The sequence below is a fragment of the Parastagonospora nodorum genome (genome assembly GCF_000146915.1).
Source record: "Parastagonospora nodorum SN15 chromosome Unknown scaffold_19, whole genome shotgun sequence".
Classification (NCBI taxonomy): domain Eukaryota; kingdom Fungi; phylum Ascomycota; class Dothideomycetes; order Pleosporales; family Phaeosphaeriaceae; genus Parastagonospora; species Parastagonospora nodorum.
This window is the reverse complement of record NW_001884567.1, coordinates 278185-299629: the sequence shown is the minus strand read 5'-3', so window position 1 is coordinate 299629 and position 21445 is coordinate 278185. Positions and strand designations below refer to the sequence as shown.

Sequence of the window (21445 nt, the reverse complement as noted above, 5' to 3'; positions counted from 1 at the left end):
CAGCGCGCCAAGACGGCTCAAACGTCCGACTGCCAGCCACAAGAGAAATTCCGCCGTGGCGCGAGGCGTTCCATATCGTGGCGCATTGTGCCACACTTGTGCATGGTCAGATGCATGACAAGGACCCACATTGTCTTGGAAACGACTTGGCGTGGAAGGCTCCGAGGATATGGTTCCAGATAGAGACGATCGCAATCCTTATGCTTTATGCCCTGTGTTGGATCTCACATTGACGCGTACTTGTCGTGGGACGATTTGACTTTCATGTCGAGGGCTGTCTCGTGGAAGTTGCCTTCTCTTCGCGATTTCTTCAGGCGGCGCACCTCGTCGTCATTGAGTCTGCGACCGATGATGTCCTCCAGCTCCTTCTTGCTAATCTTTGCCTGAGCCTTTTCCTCCTTCGAGGCCTTGAGGCGGGGCTTGAAACGTGCTTGCATGCGTATGCGGAACGTGGTGTTGAAGGTTATGGTTTCAACATCACCCCGGACTTCGGCAGTACTCGCGGAAGATTCATCAATGCTGAGGAACTTGTCGCGCGCGGTCTGCAGAGAGAAGGCAGATGGGTTGTCCGGTACGGGGATGACGATGAAGGATTCTTCGGGAGACATGGCGGTCGCGTTCGCGCTGAGGATGCCATATTTGTTGCAGCTTAGGTATCTACACAGTACTATTAGCACAGAGCGAGGCGCAGCTCCCACAATGCCATACCGTCCATGGTGTCCCTTCAAACTCAGGCCTTCGGTGCCCGCAACGCGGTTTGCGACAAACACCTGCCTCACGTCGTGCGGTTCCGCGGTGCCCAGGTCGCCGTCGACCATGTTCTCCAGCGCGCTCGCAAAGACCTTGCCATTGGCGTCGCATGCCAGACAGCTCGGCGTCTCTGTTGGTAGAACAATGACAACGGGTCCTGATATATCGCTGGGCACTTCGGCGCTCACCCAAGAGTCGTCATCTTCGGTGCCTTCTGCCGCTGCCGGGGTGGTGAGCGCTTTCGAAGGCGCGTCGTCGGCGTCGTAGGGTTCGGCAGTTCTCTTCTTCTTTTTGACCTTCTTGTCGCCCTTGAAGTGCAGGGCTTTCGGCATCTCGAGTCGTTGGTGCTGGTGGTGAGCTTGAACCTCGGATTATTTGGCGCCGCACGGCGACCTCCGAAAGCGGGCTAGTTCCGCAGAGGCAGGTGCTTTCGACTCAACACCAGATGGACTTCAGAATTTGAACTGTGTGAATCTCAAGCGGTTGTGACGTCTCTAACTTCCCAATCTACTCAACACATAACGAGTTCGATACACTAAAGCATCTGTGTTGAAGAATATGGCGAACCCCAGCGCTGCAGTCACTCAGAGCGCCGTCACCGTAGGACTGGATGCTCTCAAAAACAGTGAGTTGTCTCGCTTGCTATATAAATATCCTTGGCTGAAAGTTTCTAGACGATGTCGACTTCTCCCTGCTGGAAGAGGCATTTGGCTCTGCTAGTCTAGGAATCATTGTTGTGAAGGACTTGCCATCAAAATTCCATGACCTCAGACATCGACTTCTCTCTTATTCTTCTGCCCTAGGAAACTTGTCACCCGAGGAGCTTGGTGCGTAACATGCCACATTTCCTTCCGTTGTGGATGGAGACTGACAGCCAGTAGAGAAGCTTGAGTCTCCAGCATCGAAGTGGCTTGTTGGATGGTCGTGTGGAAAAGAGACCCTCAAAGATGGCCGCTATGACACCCTCAAGGGGTCTTACTATGTCAACTGTGCTTCTGGCTTCGACGAGCAACAGCGGGCCGTGGCCGAGAAGTACCCCGCGTTCCCGGAATACACGGCACCTAATGTCTGGCCCTCAGAGGAGCTACTGCCCGGCTTCGAGGAGACCTTCCGCGAGCTATGTACCCTCATCATTGACATAGCCACACTGGTCGCGCGAGCATGTGACAAGTACGCAGAAGCCAATATCGAAGGCTATCAGAAGGGATACCTAGAGCATGTCGTCAAGACAAGTATCTTCACCAAAGCGAGACTGCTGCACTACTTCCCAAGCCCAGAGTCAGACAGTAAGGCGTCCAGCGATGCAGGCAGTGGCGACGAGGACGACTGGTGTGCGACACATCTCGATCACGGCTGTCTTACCGGCTTGACAAGTGCCATGTTTGTCGACGAAGCCGCCCATCAGCCTCAGACTGGCAGCGCGTTCAAGCCGCTAAAGGAATTGGATCGTTCGCCCGACCCCAAGGCGGGTCTCTACATCCACTCCCGGACGGGTGCGGTCACCAAGGTCAGCATTCCGCGAGACTGTCTAGCTTTCCAGACAGGCGAGGCACTCGAGATCATCACCCAAGGCAAGTTCAAGGCGGTCCCCCACTTTGTACGGGGTTCAGGGCCGGGCATTGGTGGCAAGGTAGCGAGAAACACATTGGCTGTGTTCACTCAGCCTAATCTGTGGGACAAGCTGGACGAGGGACGTGACTTTGCGGCGTTTGCCAAGCAGACTGTAGAGAAGAATCACTGAGGTTGGCGAGGTAACTTTGGTCACACGCAGAAGCGGTGTTGCAATGACATCACTTGCATCTGCAGCATGCACATACTATCTGTTTTGCACTGCTTAAGCGAACATGCACCATGCGACACTGCAAAGTGACGGAACATGGCATTTTGAAAGTCTTGGTACCTCGAAAAGGGTGTGAAGCGATGTGGCTTGTGGCACTAATTCTATCCGATTTTCCGACACCTGACAGGCATGGTGACAGCTGGCGGGCTTGTCGATGTTGGCCTGAGAGCTTAATTTTCAAGGCTGTTGTCCTGTGCAGAGCTTCATTTCTCTACCCCACACGAGGTTCCGTACGCGCAACACCACAATCCTCGCATCGCTCTCCCCCGAGATTCAACGCGGCGTCGCAATCCGCACCACTTTTCATCTCATCGCAGTATGGGGCCCATGCCCCCCCGTTCTGTGTCTCGCGGCGTAAGAGACGCTCTGTGGCTCGAGCCCACACGCCGCCGATCGAATCGCCTGCAGCGCGCCAGCTAAATTGGGCTGGATGGCCCTGAGACAGCTTTTCGTGCGCCACACCTTTGCTGCATCCGTCTCTTGCACATCCCGTCGCATCATCAGGCGCAGACCAAGAGACGCGCACCCCGTGCCACAAAAATCCAACGATCATTGCTGGCCTGAGGATGCTGACTGCTGAGACCCGTCCACTCTCTCTTGTGAACCTTGACAGTGCCGACATCCGGCTCCAGTATTCATACTCGCGGACTTCGAACCAACGCCTATGCATCTTCCACGCCAAGCAGCTCTGATTGTGAAACGGTGGAGATCTCTCAACCTGAGTCTCTCACTGCCAAGATCTATTACGCGGCCACCATTACAGGCTCGGCGCTTGTTTCCCCTTCTGTGGCTAGAGCCAATCAGAAAGTCTGCTGGCGTCGTCAATCATTCCCTCCTGACGGGTAACTATCGTGCCAAGTACTCTATCCGAGTACCCGTCTTTGCATGGGGGAACTTGCCTGCACCCTGGATGGACACTTAAGCTCCTTCTTGGTTCCAACCAGCCGTTGCCGTCACCAATGCATTGCTTTAGCTAGCCACAGCCGCTCTTTTCTTGTTACTTGCATTCTCATATTTCCTTGGGTTATTCAGTTCCTAGGGTTGCGCCTCACACTCCCTTACTTCTCGGTCCCCCGCTACACAACAGTACTTGCGAAGGTCCCATCGCTTGTCTACGCCACTATCGCATCTCCAAAGGCCGGTTCTGGACCACACACTGGCACTGGCAACATGTCCAACAATCGCCAGAATGTCACATGGGTAGAAGTATGTTGTTCGCTTGCCGCCTTCGAATCGCTATTGACTTTGAATAGGGTGTGCGAGGAGTTGCTTCATTCTGGGTTGTCGTCACACATCTTTGCCGAGCATGGGACTACAGCCTGTGGTCGCCGCGCGATAACGAGGATGCGACACCACAACTTCTTCAATTACCTTTTCTTCGGTTACCATGGCAAGGACGAATCGGAGTTACCATGTTTGCTTTCCTCACAGGATATGTGTGCGCAATCAAACCACTGCGACAAGCCAAATCGGGACAGATCCCAGCTGCCTTGGTGACACTCGGCAAATCAGCTTTTCGCCGACCACCGCGTCTAATCATGCCCGCGACGATTGCTCTGATTATTGCATGGTTCTTCGCGCAGATTGGAGCGTTCGAAGTTGCTCATCTAAGTGACTCCCACTGGTTCCGACGCTCAGTTCCCACAAACATCGGCGGTCTCGACACCGAAATCCCACGCCTGATCAGGAACTTCCAGATGTCATGGTCTGGTGCCAACAATGAATACGATGACCACCAATGGGCGCTTCTTCCACTTCTTCAGGGTGCCTTCACCATCTACGTCCTACTATTTGCGACCGTCTTCATGAAGTTCCGCATGCGTTTCTTCACATGCTGCGTTCTGTTCCTCTGGTACTGGATGCGAACCAGCCCTGAGAAGGGTACGTACCCCTCATATACTCGATTATGCTCATTTCGTTAATTTGGTCTGCAGAGACATTCGAATGTCAATTTATCTACGGCGTTATGCTTTGCGATCTTGGATCCGAGAAGAACTTCCGTGACTTCGTCAACAGCCACCCGAAGGCTCGCCGAACAGTGCTTACTACTCTGATCGTTGTAGGGTGGTACGTTGCATGTTTTCCGGGAGAGCACTGGGAATGGTCACTTTGGTCCAGGCAACTCGAATGGATTGGACACTTCCTCATTCCCGAAGGTGCTGGTAGCTACCCGAAGCGATTCACTGCCATTGGCTGGGACCTTATGGTCACTGGTATCTGGCTATCGCCCACCCTCCAGAACATGTTCTCGAACAAAATTTTCATGTGGGTTGGTCGCAACAGCTTTGCGGTCTACCTCACACACGGAACCGTCATGAAAGTCGGTCTCGCACGTCTGATCTACGGCTGGTCCACCAAGCCATACTGGGTCGAGCAGCCACCTGCTGAGGGCGAGGGCGAGGCTATCGCTCACTGGATTCCCCGTTCGTCCAACTGGTTCGTCTGGGCGCTCGCGATCCCGACATTCTTCGTTGTCGAATACACCCTTGCGCATCTCTGGACCACGTACATCGACTCATACTGTGCCAAAGCCACAAAGTGGCTCGAAGACACAATGTTCGAGAAGGAGGAGGACGAGAAGAACAGCGTTGCCAACATGGCATAAAGTTTTGGAGCTACAGGGGCACACACGCTTGAATATACCCCACCGCAGGACGAATCTCCGATACATATTCCTTTTTTCCGCATTTGTTCAAGAAACGATTTCCTTTGTTATGTTATCCTGCATCGCGGATACCACTGTTTCGCATTTTCACGGCGTTCAGCATGCGGGGACTGGCACCACAGAAGCACAGCCCTTTTCCCCAGTGTCGGCAATAGAGCTTTTAACGAGCAGGATATCTGTGTATAGAGCCTCGTTAGAGCTAATGTAATCATATAACTGAAACCCCGACTTGTATGCGTAAAAGTGCACCCAACGCCTCGAAACTGAAGTCCGTACTCATGCAGCCTCAATTCCCTACGCCTCGAAACTGGAGTCCGTATGCACGCACCGCGCTCGCGCATCACGATCAAATCCCAACAAACCTCCATACCCCAGACAGAAAATCCCAACGTCATTACCCGACGGCCAGACCTTTCATCTCAAGTGACGTATGTGGCTATAATTTTCCGAAGCGCACCCCCAGTCAAGCGCCGCATTCTAATCCCTGCACCCCAAGACCGAAAACGACCTGTTCGCCGGAAGCTTGGATGGGAATCGATGGAAAGAAGTGCCGTTGCGAGGCGGCTGGGCCGATAAGTATTTTGCCTGAGGCACGGGATTCTGACGTGAGCAATTATTGATGATGTCATTACTATTTCCCCCACGATTGTTTGGCGGTTGTCGAGCGGCATGAGTATCATCGGTAGGGTCGAACCAAGGACTCGTCTGCGGTCAGTCACGCAAATTCAAGAGTCGTAGATATAAGCATCGGGCGCTATTTTACGACAGGGCGCCGTTGGTTGCCAAGTGGCGCACGTGGTGGTGGAGATGGTGAAGGCGAGGGCGGAGAAGGGTCCGGTGGTCTGCCGTGAATGTGGCGGTGCTGTGCGATGACAGAATGTTCGTGGTAAGCTTATTACGAGGTGCTGGAAAGTTCGTGCATGCTGTCTAATGCTGTGGCATTGTTTGAGATGACTAGACTCAGAGGATTTGGGATATGTTGTCGCATTCTGTGAAGAACTACACGTACACGGCTCCACGCCATCAGTGCTTAATATATGGTAAAAGACACACATCTTTGGGCCTCGTGGTGGTGTCAAGAATGCACGCATGTTCGACACGCATGATACAATGCTTCAAGGGTAGATGTTCTTCATGTTGTTGACATTACTATCTACAATATACCCTTAATGGGCAAGGTATCACTATCACAGTCATCGAGGCATCATAATCTAGAACCTCTTGAGCTCAGGGCTGCCCTCGCATGGTGGGAAAGAGAACTTGGTCTCAACAAAGACCTTCTGCATGCCATCCTCCTTCTTGTCGAAGGCGTAGTAGACGTTGGCCAGATCCTCAAGACGGACACGGTGGGTAACCATCTTCATGGGAGTGATCTGCTTGTCCTGAATCATCTTGAGGAGCGACTCCCAGTATAGGTGGACGGGTGCTTGGCCGTTGCCGATGAGGCGGATACCGCGCTCCATGAGCGAACCGATGTTGAAGTGGTTGGTCTGGGACATGTTAGCTGTGTCAATGGGTGTGGATTATAGGAGCAGAACTTACGAAACCAACGTAGACACCGGTGATACCGCAGCGACCGAAGTTGCGTGTGCTGGCGATCATCTCGTTGACCAACTCGCTGGTGTCGGTCTCAAGACCAAGCATCATTTCGAAGTAGTGTGCCCAACCCTTAGCGTACTCGCCAGCAGCGCACTCGATGCTGACATCTGGGCCGCGGTCGTTGCACATCTTCTTCAACGCAGCGGTGACAGAGTTGCCTTTTCCGAGAGTGGAGAAGTCGAGAGTTTCAATATTGGGGTATCGCTCCTTGACAAAGTCAAGCCTCCAGTTCTGGTCAATCATGATGACTCTTGATGCACCATTCAGGAGAGAGAACTCTGCGGCCATCTGACCGATAGGTCCAGCACCCCAGATGGCTACGACATCGCCCTTCTTCACACCAGTGTCAACGACCGCGTGCCATGATGTGCACAGAACGTCGGAGAGGAAAAGACCCTGCTCATCTGGAACGTTGTCGGGGAGGGGAAGAAGGTTGACGTCGCCGTATGGTACACGGGTGTATTCTGACTGTCCACCAGCGAAACCGCCTGTGAAGTGGGAGTAGCCGAACATGCCTGCTGTGCGGCCACCATACATTGCGTTCTCGATCGTGTTGGCGTTGGTCTTCTCGCATTGTGACGAGAGCTTTTGCTTGCAGTAATAGCACTCACCGCAGGCGATCTGGAATGATGCGACGACACGTTGTCTAGTAAATAGTTAGCAGTGGTAAAGTCTGAAATGTTGAAGCCGAACATACCCTTTCTTGAACTTTGTAACACCCTTGCCGACCTCATCTACGACACCGCAGAACTCGTGTCCGAGGATGTCACCCTTCTGTAGCTCCACAACGCTGCCGTGAAGCAGATGCAGATCTGAACCGCAGACTGTGGATCCAGTAATCTTGAGGATGACGTCGCGGTCCTCGATGATCGCAGGCTTGGGAACCTCGACGATCTCGACACTGTTCTTGCCCATCCACGCAAGAGCCTTCATCTTCTCGCCAGACTTGTTGGCCCACTCAGGGTTGTTGGCGGGATTGGTAACATCCTGCGCGGTCGTGGCATTGTCGCCGTGGCCAATAGCCTTCTCGGCCTGCATGGCCGCTTGGGACATCATATTGGGCGAGTGTTGCTTTTTTGTAATTCTGGACAATATAAGGGGATCACTGAGATGGTGGTTCAGAAAAAGGTAGTCGTGGGTATAAAGCTTGATTGAATGAAGAAACAGCGAAGTAGACGCGGCACAAGGCTACTTTTCAACACAAGAGAAAAGACATACCTAGCTATGACATAGTTGCTCCATCCTTTTCGTCTCATATGCCGTAGCTTGCCTCAACTACCGGCTACTCCAGTGTGCATCACTCGCCCTGTAGATGCGCTTGACAGAGCTATCCCAACGTCATGACTTATTCATAAGAGGCATATGGCCGTTCCTTTTTTACTGGGATGCGAGGCGCGTCGCTTCCATGTGGCTACTGGCGGGGCAGAGAGGGGCATTTCGACGCGTGAGATGGGATTTTACCGCAATGTCATGTTGATGTAATTGATGTCATCCTTGGCTGGATATTATAAGCGAGGACATGGGGAGCTAAGCTTTGTCAGCATGGATAATCGAAAAATCGCATTTGCCGTCGTCCAGACATGTGAACATCGAAGCAGGGCAAAATTACTGCATTCTTGACGATCAATCAGACGTGTGGTCGCAATGCGATTCGGGTCTCGGTGGCTGCAGGTGAATTGTCGGATTTCAAAGGGCGGATGACCCCACCTAAAGATCCAGCCTGCGAGCGATGCGTTCGTGCTTTATATTCGGCATTCAAGAGGACCCTGATGGCGGTGCTAGCTGTGTTCATGAGCATGAGAGTTGCGCACGCGTCCAATCTGCGTAACTACCAAGGTATGCTTGAGTCACGTGGTCTCAAACCTGGTCAAAACTCGCGCAAAGAAGTATCGAAATCCGACCATTGCCGCCTGTCCAGCTTATAGGACATTAGTATGCAAATATTCAGCTAGGCTTGCATTCCAGTCCGAAATTCATTTACCAGTTCCTATCTAAAACTTCTATCGGAGTTTGTTGTAGCGTTTTGTGAGAGGTAGTGAGAACCACTCCTTGGCGGCGGCTCGGAGCTGGAGTTGACGAGCGGAGCAGCGACGTAACCATAGATCTCAAGCCTCTCCACTGCCCTCACTTGACGATACTGGAAATTCGGGGTAGATTTACCAACAGAGCGCCGGGGAGAGGAGCAAACTTTGCTCTCGATACTGGTCCGAGTGTCTGCTCTTCCACCAACTTTATCGTCGAACACATACACGAAATTCTACAAAAGTCATTTGTGGTTTTTCCTGATAGCGTCTTATACCAAAGGTACTCACCGGTGCTGCGTCTCGTACGATGATCAAGGCTGTGCTGGCTTTGATTTGCCGGCATGCAGCAATCACTCGCTTCGCATATGCAGGCGTCTTTCTACGGATGGAGCAGCTTGATATCAGCAGCTCAGCCTCGCACCCTCTCAGCACGTATTCCGATCTCTTCACTATCATATTGTGTCTCGCTCTGTTCTGTCCAAACTAACAGCTACTGACACACTGATGGATCCACTAAGTATCACCCTTGCCTGCGTCACGCTTATCGGCGTGGTTTCTAAAGTGTCGACTTCCCTAAGGACACTGAGCCGGGATTTTCGAGATGCCCCATCTGAACTCAAGGCAACAGACCTTGAACTAAGCTCTGTCCAAGCCGTACTGGTCAATCTCACCCAGCAAACGTCAGGACCAGGAGGCGTTGCTTTATTGTCAGACCTCGAGCAACACGTTATCAATATCATCAAGCACTGCTCAGTAGTCGTTGCAGATATCGAGAAATGTCTCCAAAAAAACATGCAATCACGAAGAGGAGTTGCAGGTTACTGGCTTCTCGGAGGTGGAAAAGATGAACTGGCCAGGCACCGATCAAGCCTCGAGGCACACAAGTCTGCACTCCAAATCACTCTACAGATGCTAGCTGTCAACTCCTTACGAAATATAGTGAGGAATACCGCGCCGATACCTCAGATTCAGGACGACATGAGACGTTTTTTCAAAAGAGTTGGAACAATTGCGTGCACGAATTCCTACCGATGAAGCTCAAAACGGGATCTCGAAGGCATTGAGCGCGACGCTCGACGATATGGGCCAGCCCAATTTGGTGCTGTGCGTGCTCATGGCGACAAGAATAACCAGCATGATGAAACCGACAGCGATGGTGGTTGGGACAGTGATACAGCCTGTATAAATGGACCAGCACCTCTTTCCCAAGTCTCCGCCAAATCAATGGCCCAAGCTAAAGTGCCCAAGCCTCAATCTCCACGCAGGACATTAAAAGACCCAGATCATGGCAAACGCAACCGTGCTATCGTCACATCAAGGAAGTCACCATCGCCGCAGTCGCCATCGTTGTTGCTCCTAGGAAGCGTGCAGCCCAAGAACTGCAACAACCAGCGACGTCTTACAAACAAGGAGATTCTTCAACATCTCTTAGAAGAGGGGATTCCTCAGGAGCCGATACGCTATACTGTACCGCCCAAAAGTCCCAAGCCCAAATCTCAACGTTTAATTCAAATCCGTCTGCGCCAAACAGCCATACCCGAGCCCTACCCCGACCCTTACCGCCCATTCGAATTCCCCGAAATTATGCGCTACGTCGCCAGTCAGCCATGGACACTCTACCTCGGCCGCAACGCGCAGAGAAAATACGAGCCAGACTTCATCGACCTCCAAACCCCAGGCGTGAGCGAGGTGCATTGTAAAATCTGGTTGGAAGACGGGAGTTGGTTTGTTGAAGATGTGCAGAGAGCTTCGTGCACGTGGCTGAATGGTACGTGGTTGACAAAAAAGGAGAACGAAGCTCATCCATTAAAACATGGGGATCATTTGGAGTTGGGGTACTATTCGCGTTGGAAAGGGAGCAGAGTGAAGATGCAGTTTTTGATGGGCTGGATGAATGGTGCGGATTTGGCATAGTTTCCATAGCTTCCGGAATGGGGGTCGTTCACGGCTTGTCCTGATAGCATTAATGCAGGAGATATGACAGACATCTGTTGAATGGTCATCATTGAATGCCAGAGCTATGTACTAATATACCGCAAGCATCTATCTACATAGTCCTTTGCCACGTTAGCTGAAAGTAAAGCCATCGCATTATTTGCACCAGAGCTCTATTATCCATCTAATCTTAAACATAGCCTTGACATCGTCACAAACATGTGATCCTATCATTTTAAGAAGTACATCAACTATGAACATGATCACAGTCACCTCAAGCATCTACGTTAACAGCCCAGCCCTGAGCGCTACGGTTGTCAGGTGGTATGTAGCACGTATAGTGATTATTGTTTCTTACTGCCGGTGCCAGCTGCGGCGATTTGGGAATAGAGCTTGCTTGCCCTGGATTCAGCCTTATGTTACTACGCTGCGTCCATGTCGACTTAAACGAATGGACAGAAAGACAAGTTTGGTGCTATAGGCACCTATATACAACATCCTCAACACTGAACACATCGCTCAAAAGCACGATTCAACAAAAATGCTCAATATGACAACTAGAAAAACGTACAACACAGTGGTATCCTAAAACGCGTGACTCGCAACCAAGAACAAAAACATATCAGTTCTCGCCCATATCCCTCAGCGGCACAGGGGCATACCCGGCCTCTTCCTTGTTCCTCTTGCGCGCCTCCCACGCATCTCTGACCCACTCGACCGCAGTGCCCAGCACGCCCACCTTCACCACATTCTCCTTTTCCAGATCGCGTTTGGATATGTCCGCACCGGGGTCCAAAGTGCTGACCTTCATCCAAGCCGGTCGCTGCCAGAATTTGAGGTGCAGAGATGACATCACGACACTCACGGATGAACACGCCATCGCTGCGCCGGCAGCCATGGGATGTAGCGATAGACCCCAGGGCAAGAAAAAGCCCATGGCGAAGGGCAGGCCGATGAAGTTATATCCGCATGCCCAGACGAGGTTGAGCTTGATGCGGAAGAAGATTGCTTTGCTGAGTAACAAGCTGGCTGGGATGGCGAGGAGGTCGGTGTTGGACATGAGGACGATGGATGCGGCTTCCATGGCGACGTCGGTGCCGGTGGATAGAGCGATGCCCACGTCGGCGGATGCGAGGGCAGGTGAGTCGTTGATTCCGTCGCCGACCATGCCGACGACTTGGCCGCGAGATTGGAGGTCTGTGACGATGGCTTTCTTGTCCGAGGGTGTGGCGGAGGCGTGGACGTCGGCGGCGTCGATGCCAACGGCGGCTGCGACGACGAGAGCCGAGGCAGAGGTGTCGCCAGTGACGATGGAGGATGTTATGCCTATACGACGGAGAGCAAGGACGGCGGCGCGGGCAGAAGGCTTGATAGTGTCGGACAAGCTGAGAGTACCAGTGTAGGTCTTGCCGATAGCTGTGTGTATAGTTGTAACACCTGCGGAGCGAGCATGGCCTCCTCGTGGATTGGCATTTCCAGCTGGCGTAAGGGGCTCTTCGATGAAGTCGGGGACATTGACGCCTTCGGCGGTAAGAAAGGCGACATTACCAATGAGAACTTTGTAGCGTGTACGTTCCTGAGAAAGAGCAGCTTCAACATTGGCTGTAACACCTTTGCCAATTACAGCCTCAAAGTCACCGACTGAGCCGTCCAGTATGCCATCAGGTCCGAGACGTAGATGCTCTTTCGCTGAACCGACAATGGCCTTTGCGATGGGATGTTCGGAGCCCATCTCAGCGAGACCGATCAGAGTCCACCAGAGATTCTTCTTGTCTGGGCTTGCCCACTCGCCTAGAACATCGGCCTTGCTCACACTCATTTTGCCGACGGTGAGAGTCCCGGTCTTGTCGAATACAACGTGGTTGACCTTGGTAGCAGTCTCAAGGGCAGCACCACCTTTGACAAGGATGCCTTGTTCGGCACCAACACCAGTACCGACCATGACGGCAGTGGGAGTCGCAAGACCCAAAGCGCAAGGACAGGCGAACACAATAACGGCAATGCATAGCTTCATACAAACCATGAGTTTACCACCACTCGCGTGGTCCATGAAGACCTTCGGGGGGTATGGCAGGACATGACTGAGGACCATCCAGGCGACAAAGGTTGCGAGGCCGAGAGTTATGATGACTGGGATGAAGTAGCCGGCGACAGTATCTGCCAGGCGTTGGATGGGTGCACGGCTAGTTTGCGCTTCCTGAACCAGACGAACAATCTGACTGAGCTGAGTATCACGACCCGCTCGAGTTACAACGAACTCTAGACGGCCAGCTCCATTGACAGTACCAGCCATAAGGAGTGCTCCCTTCTTCTTGAGAATCGGCATGGCTTCACCGGTGACCATACTCTCGTCGAGATAAGACTCGCCGCGGGTTACAGTGCCATCGGCAGGAATCTTGTCACCGGGGCGAAGGATAACGACGTCACCAACTTCGATGAGTTCAGTAGCAATGACCCGCTCTTCGGCAGCGTTGCCATCGACCGAGTTGCGGTCAGTCTTTTCGTCGAGGTCCCATCCTTCCGCAGCCTTGGCCGCAGCAATGGGGTCGGCGTAGATGGTGGCCATGGATGGAGCCAGTGACATCAGCCTGGAGAGCGCCTTTGAGGTTTGTCCCTTGGCTGAATTCTCAAGGTATCGTCCCAAGCTTATGAAGGTGAAGAGCATAGTACTGGTATCGAACAGAGTCGTGGGCTTGGTATGCTGCGAACTGAACAGCGATACCAACATCGACGCCACACTGAAAAAGAAGGCCGCGGAGGTTCCAAGAACGACCAGAACGTCCATGGTCGGAGAGCCATGACTGAGAGACTTGTACGCAGAAATGTAGAATCTTTTACCGATTCCAAATTGGACAGGGATGGTCAAGACGAGGCAAATGACGTCGCCCAAGTAGAGACCAGGAATAAGGCGAATTCCACCATAGTTGAGGAATGGCAGGAACATGGGAATGATCATGCTAGTGAGAAAGACGGGAACACCGAACCAAGCCGAAAAAATGACAGCGCGTCTCCATTCTTTAATTTCTTTGGTCTTTGCAAGTGATTCAAGTTGAGCGTTGTTGTCGTCGAGATCGGCGACAAGCGCATTGTATCCCGCGCCCTCTATTGCTTCGACGGTTGCCCGGAGGCCAATGATCTGAGGGTTTCGCTGGATAGTTGCTCTCGAGGTGCTGAAACTGACTGACGCAGAGGAAATGCCGGGATGCTTTTGAAGTAGCGCTGCCAGATCGTCTGCCGCATTGGCATTTGGAAGTCCGAAGATCTTGAGGTGAACGGGTCCGCTGGTGGTAGAGGCTTGCTGTATGCTGCCGTCTACAGAAGACAACACCTTGGCGTCGAAACCTCGATCTTCTATGATCTCCACGATCTGGTCCTCGGTGAGCTTTGCAGGGTCGTGAACAAGTACAGCGCGGTTCGCCAGCAAGCTGATGTTGAACTGATACACGCCCTCAACGTCCTTGAAGCCGCCCTCGATCGCCGAGGTGCAAGCGCCACAGGTCATGCCCTCCACAGCTACGGTAGTAGTGAGCGTCTTTTGCCTCTTACCGCCCCTACTCTTCTTGGGCGCTACTGTGGCGGCTACGGTATCCAGTACTTCGGCATCAAAGCCGGTGTCTTCGATTGTCTCGGCCAACGTCTCCGGTGTGATTAATGTGGTGTCGTGCTCAATCACGGCCCGTTCCGACAACAAAGATATACTGAACGACTTTATTCCTGCCACGTCCTTGAATGCGCCCTCTACCGCAGAAGTACATGCCCCGCATGTCATGCCGCCTACAGAGAGCGTGGTTGTCGCGATGTTGGTGGTAAGAACCTCATCCTCGTCATCCGAGTCGCTCAGGAAGTGGTCTTCCGTGGTCTGTGTGCTTGGTAGGTCCGTTGAAAGTACGTCGGCATCGAAACCCCTGTCCTCGATAATCTCCTTGATCTGCTCCGCTGATATCGTCTCTGGGTCGTGCTGTATGACCGCTCGCTCCATGACCAGGCTTATGGAGACGTTCCCTACGCCGTCTACACCCTGGAAGCCTGACTCGATAGCCGAAGTGCATGCGCCGCATGTCATTCCCTCGACCTTGAGTGTCGTCGTCGCCATGTGCGCCGTTGCGCCGTTCGCGGGGGGAGCCATGGGGCTGAAAGTGTGCGTTGCGATGCGCTCGTGTATGGTTTGTAATCGGAGGCGGGCGGCGCTTCAATGCCGGCGCAGCGCAAGCACGATTCGTGCGAGGCAATACAGTCGGCGAGAGACGTGATACGAGCGTTTACGGGTACATGCAGAAGTGCTGCGAGCGGGGGTTGGTGACGGTGGTGAAGGAAGGAGCAGCACTCCAGTGCGGATTATGGAAGACCTGCTTCCGCGAGACGCCAAATGGCGAAGATTAATACTTCCGACGATTAATACTCCGGGAGTATATTGGTCGAGGTGCAGCAGCCATACGCTACAGGAACGGCACTGGACTCAGCAGATCCCGGTTCGGCGGGTCCCCAGTGGGCTAGACGGCTGCCGTGAGATGCTATTAACGAAAGCTGATTGCGCCACAAAAGCGAAGTCCGCAGAGATCGAGGTCAGGTGAAGAAGGCAGGACACGGCGCAGGACAAGGGCAATTAATAATACAGGGAATTGAAATGCTGGCGGCAGGTGCCCATGTGGCCCACTTCACACGAAGATAAAGTGTTTCGGCTTGGCGAGTATGAAACGGGAAGCTCGAAGGGACGCTCGGATGATTCTCAGGTGCGACAGGCAGAGCCGCAGCACGAACTCCAGATTAGTATGGATATCCGGTAGCCATTCACCGGATGACAATGTCGGGGCCCATTCGACGAGGGTCTCTTTGCCCTGCATGTGCCATTGTTCGGTACGCCATGTCTAGAAGGGGACCACAACAATGGAGAGTGGCCTTTGTCAGATGCCAGCTGTGAAGCTGCGGCACGCTAATTGAGATGTCGGAAATAACACGCCAAATTCGGAGAAAAAGATTGGTCGACCCAAGACTGAAGTTTACTGCCATAGTCTCAGCTAGTACGGTGTGCAAGCGCGACTGTTACCGCTCGATCTTGCTTGCGTGTAGACGTCAGCTTTAGGGGGGTCGATTCGCTGCTGTGACGCTTCTGTCCATAGCCCTGGGGTGCGTTATAGTTGGGCTCGTATCAAACGTTTCGCGATATTTCGTAATCGCATGCAACGCCGGAGCATCGGAGAGACATTGAGAGCGAATAGAAATCCGGATAACCAAATAAAGAATACGGCGCATGGAACATGTCAACTCAGGCGAGCCTCGCCCCTGGCCGCGGGGTTGCGGGAGACCTAGTGGGGCAATCGCGACTTCCCTGCCAAGACTTCTATCGCGTTGTAGCTGCCTGCTCACCACTTGCAACCACAACATTTCGTAACAATTGAGCATCAACCACCGAACAAGCTCCATAGTCTCCCATATACTACCATATATCAACCATGGAGCAGACCAAGGCGCTCAATGCTCTCGAGCCGTTCCTCGCCCTCACAAAGTCCGCAACCTCGCCGCGAGCAGCTTCAGACCTGATCACACAAGCCACGAGCGCTCCTAATACATATGTCTTCGCCGAGCTACTGAGCACGCCGAATATTCAGAACCTCCGGAACTCGGAGGAGTATGCTTCGTACCTCACATTACTAGAGATCTTCGCCTGGGGAACATGGGAAGACTACAAGTGTAAGTCTGGGATGCTCGAACCCACGTCCTTGCAATCAGATCACTGACCTCGCGCAGCGCAGACAAATCTGCCCAAGCTCTCCGCACAACAGCACCAGAAGCTCCTGCTCCTCTCATTGCTACCGCTATCAACCTCACATAGTAGCTTGACCTACAAACACCTCCTCACAGCACTCGACCTCCCTACCACGCGCGCTCTCGAAGAGCTAATCATGACCGCCATCTACTCCGGCCTCATCACCGCCACTCTAGACCCTGCACACTCGCTCATTTCCGTCACATCAGTCGCACCGCTCCGCGATCTCGCTCCAGGCTCGCTACCCGCTCTCCAAACCACGCTGCAAGCATGGTCACAGCGCTGCGACTCTGCCCTCGCCGATCTCGAAGCACAAGTCGAAAAGGTCAAGAAGGAAGCTGTAGACAGGGAGAAGGTACGCCGGAAGAAGGACCGGGCGCTCGAGGCTGTCATGCAGGCGAGTGAGGACAAGTCGACGAGCAAGCGTGGTCTGGGAGGTTATGGAGGCGACGATGCTATGGAAATTGATGATGAGGGAGGCAGTGGTAGGACGACGCGTGGTAATAAGAGGGGCCCGCCAGGCAACTTCTTGGGCGGCATGGGCAGACGACTGGGATAGGACTCGTCGAGTGCTCCACGAGAGGACACTGAGGATGAAGGCGAACGCGAATCCTTTGCCGAACGCATCATGCGTAGTGTGGGCAGGACCCGTGATGGCGAGCTGGTAGCCGAAGAAGAGCTGTACACCGCGCTACCCGTCCGATCGCAGCCCAATCACCAAACGTGAGAAGGTTTGATATTCTGAAGCACGCACTTGAAGCTCGCCATGCAGAAGCCACAAATAGATGAACCCACAGACACAACAAGCCCATAATCGAACAAGAAAGGCTGCATATTTGCATCTATCTATGCCATCCCTCTCCAATGAACCGCACGCAATGCCCGTGCTAAAATAGAAAAGTCCTTATGCTCGCTAGAATGTGGACGAAGTACACAAAACAGCTAATCTATAAACCCAACGCCCGCAAACGGGGGTGCAGTCCAAAAAAACCCATTAATAACCAAAGAACAAGACAAAAATGCCCCAGCGAAATCTGGGTATCTCGCATGCGCCTCGCACCCCAAGAACGCCGTGTGGTATGCAAATGACAGGGCTCATAGCTCGACCATTAGGGAATCGAAGAACATGGCGACGACTTCTGCGTCTGCTGCGAGCGCTTGCTAAGCTGCAGCCGCGGGTTCAAAAGCCTGCGGTTGTTCTGCAGCGGTTTGTTGCGCGGCGAGCAGGACCGCGCGTGTCGCATCGATATTGAGTTCCCCGCGCTCCTGCGCCTCCTTGAGGTACTGTTCCCACTCGGGATCCATGACGACGTTGGCGCCCTGCTCGCGCAGAGCGGCCGCCTGGAGGAGTCTCGCATTGAGACTGAAGCCCACACTCGCATCGAGCTCCTCCTCGCTCTCGTCCGAGTCCTGCATCTCCGTGTCCTGGGCGTGCAGCTGCGGCGTGATTTCCACCTCGATGTCCGTCTTGACGTTGATATTCCTGCTCTGCGGCGACGCGCGCGACCGCGGTTGTCGGCGGTCGACCCATGCGCCGATTTCGCAGCCGGTTGTGTCGACGACCTTGACGCCCTCGTCGCGCTCGTAGCGTTCGCGCGCCCACAGCGTGCCTTCCCAGCGGCAGAAGCCCTGGATTTCAGACTCGGTCAGGCCCAGCGAATCAAAGGCCGCGAAGAGCTTGCGGTGGTGGGGGAAGCGGCCGAGGCGCTTGCGGTGGGGGGCGAAAGCATAGTTGAGCCCGGGGTATCTTGCTTCGATGGTGTCGAGCGAGCCGTAGAAGTTTGCGGTTTCGATGCGGACTTCGCCGACGAGGTTTTTGGAGAGGTGGGCGGAGAAGGATGGGGGGTCGGTGGGTGAGGGCGTGGGGAAGAGCGTGTTGTAGACGAGCACGGAGATGGGGTTTTTGCGGTGCATGGCTGCAGTATGGGGGTGTGCGCTCAAGCTGGCTTCGGAGGTGTGGTTGTGGTGTGCGCTCCTCGCTGATGTTTGTGAGGGAGTCTCTGAAGGGGTTTTGTTTGAGTCGCGGGCAGAAAACAATCAGATGCGCCTGGGGTCCCCCCTTCTTTTGGAATGTCCTGTTGGTTCTGGCTGCTGACTTCGGGCGTGACCGCTGTTTTGCCTCTTCAAGCTTTCGCCGCCTGTTTGACTAGTTCGTAAACGTCTCGTGAAGCAAGATAGTGCGCTTTTCGCTGGTCACACACAACAACTCTTTCAGTCAGACTTCAGGGAGACGTGGTCGCAGCGAAATGTCAGAAAAAGGGCTGCCTGTGCCGAAGAAGCGGGAGAGCTGCGCGTGCAGATCTGTCGGAAGCGGAGGATAGCCCGGCTCGGGGTGGGAAATTGCCTTGGAGGGATGGGGCTGTCGCGGCACGGTTTCGCGGGAAGAGCAGCACGCAAGGTAAGATGCGAGGAACAAGATGGAGGGAACAGGCAGCGACTGGACCCGGGCACCTTCGCCTTCTTGACCTGCCCTTCCTCCTGCACCTGCGTTCGCCCTCTTCACCGCCAAAAGGCATACTGCACTTTGGCTGACTAGCATTTCCTTAGTACAAAATGCATCCGAATCCCAAAAATGCCACACGTCCAGAACGAGCAGGGACCAGACCCTGACAGTCCTGCATGCACCAACACCTGAACCACCCTTCCCTTGGCCACTCACTCTGCCTCACTCTGCCTCGTTGCTCTGGCTACAATGCAACCTAGTTCGCAGCGCCTCTAGGATATACACAGTACTGCGTGAGTTGGCAAAAGCTACCCCTCTGCGTTGTTACTGTACCATGCAATCCCACCCAGTCGCCGACGCGGTCCCGGCGCGACGGGTCATGCATGGAATATGGAATCTGGCACGAGGCAATGAGTGGTCACCACGGGATGCACGCCAAGCCTAGCTGCAAAGCGCCTTTGCCGGCCGTGACCGCAAGTGAGGACTCTCTTTTGCATGGTCGAGGTCATGTCTGCGCTTCACGATTTGCCGTTTCCTTGCTTTTAAGACAGCGGCACATGGTGCTGGAAGGGCCGTCCCTGTTGATCGCGATCAGATCGGATCGTTGTTGTCGTTCCCGCCTTTGTTGGTGCAATGCCTGTGTCGGCGATTATGCTGCCTCTCGGCTTCATGCTTTGTGCAACGGTGAGCGTCGGGTCCGGCATGAGCTATGAGTAGCACCAACATCGGGTATTTACAGCCTCGAGTCACTCAAGGCCTGTAAACAGCGCGTGTCCAGTGCGCACTGCAGAGCCCTCTTTCACGAAAATACAGAATTCGCCAGCCTCAGTCCCTTGTTGAGATCGTACAACATGGATGTGTGACTCTCAGCCTTGACATTCTGGTCTGGATTGCAGCATCGTCAAGAAACCCTAACATGGGCCATCAAAATCGTGCGAAAAGCGTCTTCACAGAGCAACGTCATGTTCACATGCATCTACAATAGACTCCTGTCTGTCATCCTTCTAGCTCTGCATCTTCGGTCTAGAACCCTTCCAGGCGCTAGCGTTCAAACTCTCGTTGGACACTACCCAACTCACCATCACGCCTTCCAAACCTTCGGAACAAACTCCTCAAGGTCTTCCCACATCTCCTTTGGACACTCCAACGCCGCGAAATGCCCGCCCTTCCCCTGCTGTTTGAAGAAAACAAGTTCGCATTGCTCCTCCATTACGTGCTTAATCATCGGAGCCATTTCATACGGGAACCATGATGCGCCAGTAGGTTTTTTTACACCACCGAAGATTGACGGTGACTTGGTTAAGGCACGGTAAGGATAGAGGGAGGTCGGATAGCCGGATGTAAACCAGTAGAGCGAAATGTTGGTCAGAATATCGTCGAGGCCAGGGGTCGTTTTAGGGTCGGTCCAATCGAGGAACTTTTCGCCAATCCTTGACAGCCATGTTAGCCTGCGAGGGAGTGTTTCTACTATCAATAGAGCACCCACCATGCTAGGAGAGCAAGAGGACTTGAAGAGAGTGCGTGGCCGATCGTGCTAGGACGAGTGCCGTGCTCCTTAGCATATGCCATTCCGTCCTCTTCCCAGTGCTTTAACATTCCTAGACGCTCCTTCTCAAAGGCGGTGAGCTTGTCTTGATCAAGCGAATCATAGTTCATGAACATGTTCACTGGTGAATTGCATTAGGAAGAGTTGGCCAACAAACTGAGGTGGATTCACTTACAGTGTATACCAACGCATGCATCCTGTTCATTGGCCAAGCATTTGGCTACGAAGCTTCCGACATCTCCTCCCTGAGCAAGATACCTCTCGAAACCAAGGTTCATCATGAGCTTATGCATGATGATTGCACTGTCTTCAAGGGTCCAATCCTTATCTGTAGGAAGTCCGCAGCTCAGGGTGTATCCTGGCAGCGACGGGACAATGAGATGGTACGGCAGGTTCTTCTTCTCATACTGCTTCTTGACCAGCTCCAGCATTGGCAGGAACTCGATAAAGCTTCCGGGCCAGCCGTGCATTAAGATAATGGGGACGGCATCCTTATTTTCAGAAAACAAGGCAACAAAATGCACATCGACGCTGTCGATCTGCATCCTGAAATTGTCGAAGGAATTGATGTGTTTCTCCTGAGCGCGCCAGTCGTACTTGTTGAGCCAGTAGTCCTTTGCGTTGGACATCCATTCTTTGGTTACACCAAAATTCTCCTTGGTTTGGGTGTTTTCATACGTAGTAGGAGGAAGTTTCGAGAGCTGGAGCAGTTGGCGCCATTCTGAGAGATCTTGGTCGGAGACATTGAGTGTGAATGGCTTGGCTGAGCTAGGTGGTGAGTAAGACATGGTGTGAACTGCAAGTAGGGTGAAGAGAAGGTGGGATGATGAAGCAAGCTAACCTCGTACCCTTCTTATAGCCGATTATTAGAAGCATAAG

At 53.3% G+C, this 21445-nt stretch overlaps 9 protein-coding genes across 9 annotated transcripts; 4 read left to right on the top strand and 5 right to left on the bottom strand.

Moving 5' to 3' along the window:
- Positions 1 to 224: 224 nt before the first annotated feature.
- SNOG_11411 (hypothetical protein) lies at positions 225 to 1082 on the bottom strand (the record flags this gene model as incomplete). The annotated part of the gene is made up of 2 exons (XM_001801602.1): positions 225 to 657; positions 709 to 1082. 2 exons carry the CDS (start codon positions 1080 to 1082, stop codon positions 225 to 227), a joined length of 807 nt encoding a protein of 268 aa, XP_001801654.1.
- Positions 1083 to 1308: 226 nt separating this feature from the next.
- Positions 1309 to 2491, top strand: SNOG_11410 (hypothetical protein; the record flags this gene model as incomplete). The annotated part of the gene is made up of 2 exons (XM_001801601.1): positions 1309 to 1350; positions 1625 to 2491. 2 exons carry the CDS (start codon positions 1309 to 1311, stop codon positions 2489 to 2491), a joined length of 909 nt encoding a protein of 302 aa, XP_001801653.1.
- A 1511-nt stretch (positions 2492 to 4002) lies between these two features.
- On the top strand, positions 4003 to 5195 carry SNOG_11409 (hypothetical protein; the record flags this gene model as incomplete). Its single annotated transcript, XM_001801600.1, has 2 exons — positions 4003 to 4471; positions 4525 to 5195. The coding sequence occupies 2 exons, from the start codon at positions 4003 to 4005 to the stop codon at positions 5193 to 5195; spliced, it is 1140 nt and encodes a 379-aa protein (XP_001801652.1).
- A 1271-nt stretch (positions 5196 to 6466) lies between these two features.
- SNOG_11408 (hypothetical protein) lies at positions 6467 to 7910 on the bottom strand (the record flags this gene model as incomplete). The annotated part of the gene is made up of 3 exons (XM_001801599.1): positions 6467 to 6745; positions 6798 to 7500; positions 7552 to 7910. The coding sequence occupies 3 exons, from the start codon at positions 7908 to 7910 to the stop codon at positions 6467 to 6469; spliced, it is 1341 nt and encodes a 446-aa protein (XP_001801651.1).
- A 2192-nt stretch (positions 7911 to 10102) lies between these two features.
- On the top strand, positions 10103 to 10792 carry SNOG_11407 (hypothetical protein; the record flags this gene model as incomplete). Its single annotated transcript, XM_001801598.1, has 1 exon — positions 10103 to 10792. One exon carries the CDS (start codon positions 10103 to 10105, stop codon positions 10790 to 10792), a length of 690 nt encoding a protein of 229 aa, XP_001801650.1.
- A 643-nt stretch (positions 10793 to 11435) lies between these two features.
- SNOG_11406 (hypothetical protein) lies at positions 11436 to 14939 on the bottom strand (the record flags this gene model as incomplete). Its single annotated transcript, XM_001801597.1, has 1 exon — positions 11436 to 14939. One exon carries the CDS (start codon positions 14937 to 14939, stop codon positions 11436 to 11438), a length of 3504 nt encoding a protein of 1167 aa, XP_001801649.1.
- Positions 14940 to 16263: 1324 nt separating this feature from the next.
- SNOG_11405 (hypothetical protein) lies at positions 16264 to 17136 on the top strand (the record flags this gene model as incomplete). Its single annotated transcript, XM_001801596.1, has 2 exons — positions 16264 to 16501; positions 16559 to 17136. The coding sequence occupies 2 exons, from the start codon at positions 16264 to 16266 to the stop codon at positions 17134 to 17136; spliced, it is 816 nt and encodes a 271-aa protein (XP_001801648.1).
- A 602-nt stretch (positions 17137 to 17738) lies between these two features.
- SNOG_11404 (hypothetical protein) lies at positions 17739 to 18491 on the bottom strand (the record flags this gene model as incomplete). The annotated part of the gene is made up of 1 exon (XM_001801595.1): positions 17739 to 18491. One exon carries the CDS (start codon positions 18489 to 18491, stop codon positions 17739 to 17741), a length of 753 nt encoding a protein of 250 aa, XP_001801647.1.
- Positions 18492 to 20101: 1610 nt separating this feature from the next.
- Positions 20102 to 21354, bottom strand: SNOG_11403 (hypothetical protein; the record flags this gene model as incomplete). Its single annotated transcript, XM_001801594.1, has 3 exons — positions 20102 to 20468; positions 20507 to 20687; positions 20742 to 21354. 3 exons carry the CDS (start codon positions 21352 to 21354, stop codon positions 20102 to 20104), a joined length of 1161 nt encoding a protein of 386 aa, XP_001801646.1.
- Positions 21355 to 21445: the final 91 nt, after the last annotated feature.